Genomic DNA, 8929 nt, shown 5'->3' on the forward strand with positions numbered 1-8929 from the left:
CACATCTCCCTCTGCTGTGTTCACGAGGGCAAATCTTCTGTTTCCTCTCTTGTCTCCCTCTGTCCGTTTGTTCTTTATCCCTCCTCTCTGCACCCCCACTCATCACCTTATTCCCTTTGCGCTATGAAAACCCCAAAGGAGATACATACCACAGGAGATCTTTGAAGCTGTGGATCTACTGTCATGATAGAGCCAGAAAAAATCTGTGCAAACTGTTAGTCTTTGAGGCAGAGACATATAGTGGCGCCTCTCCTACTTGAACACATACAGAAATGCAGTGCACATGTCATGAGTTTTGAGATGCACAAACACACCGTCTTCCCCTCCTTTCACCCCTGCAAACACAGATATATGGCATGCAAAGGAATACAAAGATACATAAAGCCAAAAGCAGGGTAAACACACATTTACTTGTCAAGATGAATTCTAGATAAAGCTTTGAGAAAAGAAATGAAAGGATGACAAAAGAGCAGACTGCGGTTACCCCCGGGCTCTACAGTATGGAGAGTGTAGTAAGTCATTACACAAGTAAATGTCTTGTACACAAAGTCACCTATAGACATACTCTTTTGACTTATTAAGTATTGATGGTATTCCATCTCAGGATATTCTAATCAGTCAGCCTAATATTGTGTTTCAGAATCACTGCAAAAGCAAGAAGGGAGAGGAGGGAGGAAGAGAGTAGCGATGGTAGCATTTAGCTTGTATGATGTACTGCTCCTCGGTCAAAGAGGATTTAATATGGTCGAGACCCGATCGCTTCACACTTCTGTCCTCCCTCTTGCACTTTCCCTCACCCCTCTCTGTCGACATACACAAATATGTGAGAGGAAACAACCCAGTGACAAGCTCAGGTTGAGGGTTTGTTTGTTATTGCATTACTGTCATCAGCTTCCCTGCAGGAACTGTACTTCCAATAAGGTGTTTTTTTTTTCTAGTGACACCAATGTGTTCTGGCATTTGAAAGCCTGATCACGATTTGTCTTGGCAGCTGTCATCCAGATGTTGTCAAAGCTGGATTAACAGAGAAAGGAAAAAAAACAAAAAAAGAGTATAGGAGTGGAGAAATAATAAAAAAGGATGTTGCAGAACAGATGTTCAGGTGGAAAGCATCAACCCAGATCTGATCGTCTGCGCTGCTTGCAGTCGGTTGATTTATATTGTCTGGCTTTTACGCAGCAACGTGCCACGAATAGTCTCAAAGTACTAGATCACGGTTATTACTTTGGAGATCCTAGAATGCTTATCAAAGTAATTGAGGACACACACACATATATGCACGCACCAGCGCATGTACTGAACACGGAAACAAAACCATCAGCCATTCAGGAGCAGTGCGCTCCGCACACACAGTCGTGCATGAAGCAGTTCATGAGCCTCACTGGATTTAATTTAGCACACTAGCCTATAGGGTTGCGTCTGCTTTAATCTGCTGCAACAGCGCGCTGACTGCAGGCGAGTTGTCTGCCTGCTGCAAGCTAACTGTAGCTGTCTTTGCCTCTGAGGACTCTCGAAGGAGTCAAGGACATGCCGTTTCTCCACAACACACAAAACTCCTCTTTTTTGGGTGTTTTTGGTTGGTTTGCTTTTTATCTTTCTGCTTGTGCATGTGTGAATTCATATGCGCCTTCCTTCATCCATTCCCCCAACTCTCATCTCTCTTCCCTTGTCTATCCTTTCTACCCCTCTCGTCTCCTCTGACCCTTTGTTCTCATGCTGGTACTTATATCCATGCACTGACAATGTGAGGAGTGCTTTGTCTTGCAGAACTTGAGCAAACTGAACTGAAGAATAAGAAAGGAAGTCTATAGCAAGTTTAATTTTCACTTGGTGTTCACATGAAATGAGACGTTAAGTGAAAAGCAGCGTGTTGCAGGGTGTTGCATACATAACAACAAACTCACACAGTGCTCATACTTCGTAGAAATGTCAACTCTCCATCTAATGTTATGGGTCTTTCTTTTTTACACACATAAAATTTGCTCCCCTCCTCCCTCCCTCCCTCCCTCCCTCCCTCCCTCCATCTCTCCCTCCCTCCCTCCCTCCATCTCTCCCTCCCTCCATCTCTCCGTCTCCCACGTCTCCCTCAGCATCTTGTACGACTATTTCAAAGTCCTCCAGCCTGCAGGGACTCAAGTACCTACATCAAATATTAATTTAGCTGACTTCAGTGCAGATGAGTCTTCTCCCTCTCTCTCTACCCTCCAAAGTGCCAGTCTGCCCATTACAAGGGGATGCTTCTCTCTAAAAGCTCAGGTTGATGGTGTTTTGAAGTTTAGAAGAAAGAGCATTACCTGTACAATCTTTAAAGGGGAGGGTGCTGGCAGGTAACGGCACTTGGGGCTCAGGAGAGTGTACCTTGTGTAAATGCTGCACTAAAGCAAAACTAAAATTGGATATTTGGCCTCATTCTGTTGAATCTCACTGTATCGTTCACCCACGTTCTGGCAGCTGAATCAGATTAAGACAATTATAGTTTGAGGTGATACAAGAATGAAATTCAATCCAAGATAGAGACGCAGGGTCTTCAAGCCAAAGGAAGAGCATATGTGACACACAAATCAGTTAAGCTGAACAGCTGATAGCGTCTTCTGCCTCACAGCTGCCGCACACATCTCTATCTGCTCCCCCGTGGACTGGAGCCACTGTGCACCAGCCTGGCACCGCCAACTGTCTATTTTCAGCAATTAGGGTTTGGACTGTGCCACCCATGCTCACGTCAGCCAGACCTCCCCAGTCTGTGCCCGCTCACTGCCAGCTCAGCCTCGGCGCCCACCTTGGCTGGGAACCGCTAAAGAACACCAGGCCGGCCTCAGAGGCTGGCGGTGGAGGCGGTGACCAAGCAGCGCTGCACAGACACAGCTGGTAGTTACAGGCCTCCACTGCTGGAGGATTACACGTCATTCAAGAGAAAAGCACACTTGTGTGTTCTTCTTGCTCAAATTCTGTCCAGTCTTTAACAAAACCAGTGATAATAAAACCTGTTTCAAGAGCTTTGCTGCTTCTCATGTAAAAGTCTTAAAGCTGCCTGTCTTGTATGAATAATACAGCCAGATCAACTTATCTATCCTGCACTTGTAACACATAATTTTAGGCTTCTTAGCACTTTTCCACATTTTTTTTAAATTCATATTTTTATATTTTGCAATTGGTCTAATACAAAACCATCAAGTACAGCCTCCAAAAGGACCATGTGGTTGAAGTTTCATAAACAGGATTTATTAGTGTACAAGGTGTTCCGTTTTTTGTATTTCATTGTACATTTTAAGCACCATGGTGTAAAGACAATATAGTTGTTTGACTACCTTTTTAAACAGAGCCTTTATTATTAAAAATAGACGTTTGTAGCCTGGTGCCTCTGCTGAGGACCTGGTACATGTTTGAATTTTGTTTCATGAGGTCACAGTTAAGATTTCACTTTGCCTCATTTGAGAGAAAAAAAAAACAGGATATCCTTTTGTGATCTTGACTTGGGTGTGTATATTGTTGTTAAAATGATGAAGGCCAACTGTCTGCTTTGTTGCCCATCAAGATCCCTCCCCCGTGCAGAGCATCATGGCCCATCTGTGGATTTTCCTCAAGGCTGTTTTCTTTTTTTGTTGTTTTTTTTTTGTCACAGATTTTTTTGCCATGTTAATTTTCTCTCCTGTTGATGACTCATGCAATCCCATATGATGCCTTATGCCAGCCGCTGACTTATTTCATAACTCCTCTAAATCTTTCTCTCGCTCCCTTTTCTTCTCTTCTGCCTTCCTTTCTCTTTGTGTTTTCTTCCAGACAAGTTTTGGTATTGCCGTCTGTCTCCGAACCATAAAGTCCTGCACTATGGAGATTTGGAAGAGAGCCCTCAGGGTGAAGTGCCCCACGACTCTTTACAGGACAAATGTGAGTGAAATTATTGATAGTCTTTACCCACAAATGTGACACAGCATGTATTTTTATTGCACTATGACGTATAACTCACAATATTTATTCAAATAGGCATTTTCTACAAGTCTACAGTCTCTATTGTTGCTGAAGGCACACTTACGAAACACAGTATGGGCAGCAACTTCATTGACAGAGATTGTTAGCTTTAAGAGGCCGTGCTAACGTCAGTTTTACTTGTAATGCAGACAGATCTGGTGAGAATTTTAACTTTTAATCACTTGAATAAACCATCCCCCCATCTGGGATGATGCAGTTGTCACAGGGATGTTGTTGTAGTTGTTGTAGTTGTTGTAGTTGTTGTAGTTGTTGTTGTTGTTGTTGTTGTTGTTCACTCACTCTGTCCTCTCTGCAGTGCCTGTGGCTGATATCAAAGCTGTTATCACCGGCAAAGACTGTCCTCACATGAAGGAGAAGGGAGCCCTGAAGCAAAACAAGGTGTGTGTGTTTATGTGTGCACACGTGTGTGTACACGTGCATACGTGTGTGTGTGTGTGTGTGTGTGCGGGTAGGTGGGTGGGTGGGTGTGTATCCAGGCGAGAGAATGTGTTTGTGTGTGCGTGAGAGTTGCATAACATGATGTCAGTTACATAAATTTGCTTTGGGAAATAACACAATAACTTGCGTTTCAGTGCTCAGCACAGGGAAACGTATCCATCATTGATGTGTAGAAACAAATTGCAGAATAGTCCTTTTTCAGCTGCAGACACACATCACACAAGAGCCACCAAAAACATACTGACATCTTTTCTTTGCTGTTTAAATGTAACACATCGCCGTGCCCTCTGCGGTGCCTTAACCAGGATGAAAGAGCCATCTTGTCTGCATCTGTGTACACATCAGCCCTTCCTCTCCTGCACTTTGCCTCTGCAAACCTTGCCCCCCCCTCCACCCCCCACCCTCACCCACGGGACTCTGATATATTGGATCTTGGATAGCCTTGAAGACAAAGGAGCACGCCTCCTCCCCGCTTTGTCTCCTTTATTACCTTGTCGATAAGCGCAGGTCTAGGAGAAAGACCTGAGGGGGGTCTGCGGGTCGTCTAGCAGGCCTGTCCCAGCCTTGTGAATGAGAACACAAGCACATTTCATTACTCACTGTTACAAGGCCAGCCAAAGTCACCTCTATAGCTTCAGAGCAGAGCTGGCATGTGGACCATTTGTGGGACACTGAGCCAGAGGTGGGAGGGTGAGGTGGCAGGTGGCAAGCAGCGTTTCCAAAACATATTCATCATAAGCAGTTATTAGACAAATACCGTTATTTTGTGTAATTTATTCCATACACATATACAGTATCTCCCATACGTATGTACTCAGGGCCGTATTTACCTTCTGTGCCTCCAGACATGCATGTTATTCAGCAAACTTCCAAACCTGGAAGTGCAGTTTGCCTTTCATCTGTGCCGCATTTTGCGTATAATTACTGAAGCACATCTTCTGCTTTGTGAACGTGCATTTTAAAGGGAGGATCATGCAAATGACCGGAGGATATATGATAAGTGTGGCTGATTGCATGCTGTATTTACGAATGTTCATGCAACTTGCGACAGGTAGAAAATTCTCTGCATCTATATTAAAATAAGGCTGTGGTGGGGAAAATAAGATTTAATTAAGCAGTATTTTGTTGAAATCTCAACGATAGCAGACAAAGCACTGCCAGAAAGGGGAGCTGCACTTAAGTTCATAAACAAAAAACAACTGTTAAATGAAGACAAAATACTTTTTATTACTGCTAATAAAGAGCTGTCTCTGTGGCCATAAACTTAAAGTGCTAATGAAGCTGTTAATGCACTGTAGGGATTACACTTATTTCATTTACAACATGCTCACAGTGACAATGTTAATATGATGATGTTAAGCAGATTCACCATGTTCACCATCTTAGTTTAGCTTGTTACCATGCTGCCGTTAGGATTTTTTCTCAAAGCACCTCTACAGAGGCACTAGCATGGCTGTAGACTCGTAATCTTGTCCGTACGACCTTTTCTTTTGTCTTTTGAGGTTTTTCCATCTCTATAACTTAATTTGAGGTTTTGAACCCAAATAAGTGTTTCTTGGATATAATTTTGGCTGTGGTAAATGTTGTGAACTCCCATTACTTCAGTAATAAGTATTTATATTTTGGCATCATAACATCTTTTTTTCAGAGCCATCTGATCTGAGACTAAGCCCTCGACTGAACTGCAGCTTTTAAGCTCTCCCTCACAAAGTGCACCTAGGTGCAGTCCCAGTCTCTGACTGTGTAATTACCTGCTGCCGTATTAAATCAGACGCTAATTTCACACAAATTGCAAGCAAGCGTTTAATGAATTGCTTTCATGTATACAAATCTGGCTCTCGGCGTCCCTGTTCTGTCCTCGCACTGCATTCAATTTATTTCCTACAGCAGGATATTGAGGGAATACACCCAGAGTATCACACAATATCATATCACCTCATATTCCCAGCCTCCCCAGGCATTTTTCAATATCTAGTATCTGAGGGCATCCCAGCTATTGCTCTCTTTGAGTTTTACCTCGCTGATACCTGATGTGCAGCTGATGCAGCAGATGGTGACAAGACGTGAGGAGGAGAGAAGAGGAGAGGGAGACTGTGTTGGTATGGCAGCATTGTGGTATAAATCTCACCTGTTTTTTTTCCTTGTACTCTTTTTTCCTTTTACCTCTCCGTCCCACCTCCTCCACTCTGTCACTGTCTTTGCACCACTTTCTCTTCCTCACCCCTCCCTCTCTGCCTTTCACTCTGTCCTCTCTCCAGGAGGTATTAGAGCTGGCCTTCTCTGTCCTCTATGAGTCGGACGAGTATTTAAACTTTATTGCTCCTGACAAGCATGAGGTAAGCCAGTGGTTACAGCCCCGTGGTTGAACATGTGTGATGGCACAAAGAGAGAGGTTTTTCATTACTTTATATAGTATAGTGTATATGCAAGTGTAGAGTCAGATATATACTGAAAATTAGGCTTATTACAGCGTATTTAAGTTGTTAATTTGACACATGCACAGTGGACTCAATGTATGTGTATTTTTTTTACAGTCTTTCTCTGTCAATTCAATTCATTGAGCTTTACTGGTACATGTGCGCATACTGTCAAAGCATAAATGTGAGCACAAATTATCAATACATTAAGATTAGATAAAGCTAACTGCTTAAAAAACTCTAATACTTATAACCAGAGCTGTAGACTTAAGACTTGAACTCGTGCCAGACTTGACTTGGATTTGGCTGCTTTGAGAATTATAGATTAAGGATGCCTTGTTATGTCTACATTCAGAGTTTCTCACTTAAACACATTGTGTGTGTCCTTGAGGTCTAGCAAACAAAACAAAAAAATCCATTGCTTTGTGAAATGTTAAATGCTCGTTTTAATGGCAAACATTCAGATACATACAAGAATTTGCAGTTATGAGTGGAGGATATGGATCAAATCGCTTATCATGGTGTATGTAACTTTAATATGCATCATGATGTAGTAGATTTGTGGAAAATCAATATATATATTTCCATAAAACACTTCTCCTCATTGATTTGCAACATTGTCCATAATGGCCTAATACCCTATTTAAGGCTTAGCTAATACGGTATAAATGGTGTAGATGATCAGTGATGGAAGACAAATATGTCATCATGTCACCCAACCCTCAAAGACTTTTCAAAACAGCTCTGCTTATGAGGATAATTCACACCATTTTCTCCGTGCTTGAATCACGTAGATAGATTTTTTTTTTTAAACATGGAAGTTTGTATTTAGGACAAGAGAGAAGAAGGTGTCCCTGCTCTATTTCTCCTGAGTCACAGTGTACACAAACCTTCCTCCCTTGGTGGTTACTTTCTTTTAGGCCTGCATGTCTCTGCAGCAGCTGGAGTCTGCAAGCCGTCAACAGCCTCCTTTTGAGTTTGAAAACATATCATGCTTAATTATAGTTTGTAGACTTTTTTGTGTTTATGAATTCAATTTCTCTCTGCCAGAACTGATTTTGTTTTATTTTGACTCTACCTGTACCTCTCTCTGCAGTACTGCGTGTGGACAGATGGTCTAAACGCCCTACTGGGTAAGGAGATGACCAGCGATTACACCAAATCTGACATGGACACCCTCCTCTCCATGGAGATGAAGCTCCGCCTCTTGGATCTAGAGAACATCCAGATTCCAGAGGCCCCGCCCCCGATTCCCAAAGAACCTAGCAACTATGACTTTGTTTACGACTGTAACTAGACGAGGGACCCCACGAGCCCCAACCCAGACCCACCCAGCACCTACTGTACTCACTGGACCAATCCCCTTTTCTTACAAACTGGAACAAAAACAAATAAAACCGTATAATATAAAAAAGGAACTGTGATTGAAAGAAAAAGGATTTATTGAACTATTTTCCTCTTGCGTCTTGCTAGACCTTTATAAGAGAGAAAATGGTGCATATGAATAGGCTCGCTGCACTTGGGGGACTCTGGGTCGATGCAGAGTCATCGGGTTGCCGTGGAGAAGAGAAACCAGGAAGTATTTGGCCTGTCGTTGGTCGTCCTGCGTCTTCTTCCTCGCTCTACTCCCGTGTTTTGAAAAATTCACTTCTTCTCGGCCGAGGCGCCAGCTGTCATTTTGCTTGAAGATTGTTGTAGACGAATGCGTAGAAATTCTGATTTGATTCAGCTTCCTTGTTGTCCTTTTTTTATGTTGACTTTATTATTTTTCCTCAGGGCTTTTGTGGGGGGAGGGATGATGGTTGTGTAGTTCAGGAGCAGGGAGGGACGGGGGTTTTGTGTTTTGTCATAAGCTTCCCAGCAGTATTTCCTGTCACATTCTCACTTACAGTATTTGTGGCAGCAAAATGTTTCCCAAGAGGCTGAAAGGAAGGTTGAAGTACATTTTAAGAGGAATACTTCCTGACAGTAGTTTCTTCTATCTGCTCTGTCCTGCTACACATATACTGAAGACTGTTGATCCTCAAAGATCCATCAAGGCACTGCACTGCAGTAAAAGGCCTTTCTTTTAAATATTCTAATATTAA

At 42.8% G+C, this 8929-nt stretch overlaps 1 protein-coding gene across 2 annotated transcripts in view; it reads left to right on the top strand.

Moving 5' to 3' along the window:
* elmo1 (engulfment and cell motility 1 (ced-12 homolog, C. elegans)) overlaps positions 1-8659 on the top strand; it is a 98315-nt gene extending 89656 nt beyond the window's left edge. For both annotated transcript variants that reach the window (XM_070921262.1, XM_070921263.1), the window contains 4 exons: positions 3778-3885; positions 4283-4365; positions 6684-6761; positions 7939-8659. In XM_070921262.1, the coding sequence (XP_070777363.1) occupies positions 3778-3885; positions 4283-4365; positions 6684-6761; positions 7939-8139 (470 nt within the window). In that variant the 3' untranslated portion in view covers positions 8140-8659. The remainder of the gene's footprint in view (positions 1-3777; positions 3886-4282; positions 4366-6683; positions 6762-7938) is intronic.
* Positions 8660-8929: the final 270 nt, after the last annotated feature.

This window comes from Enoplosus armatus, chromosome 16, assembly GCF_043641665.1.
Source record: "Enoplosus armatus isolate fEnoArm2 chromosome 16, fEnoArm2.hap1, whole genome shotgun sequence".
Taxonomy (NCBI): Eukaryota; Metazoa; Chordata; class Actinopteri; order Centrarchiformes; family Enoplosidae; genus Enoplosus; species Enoplosus armatus.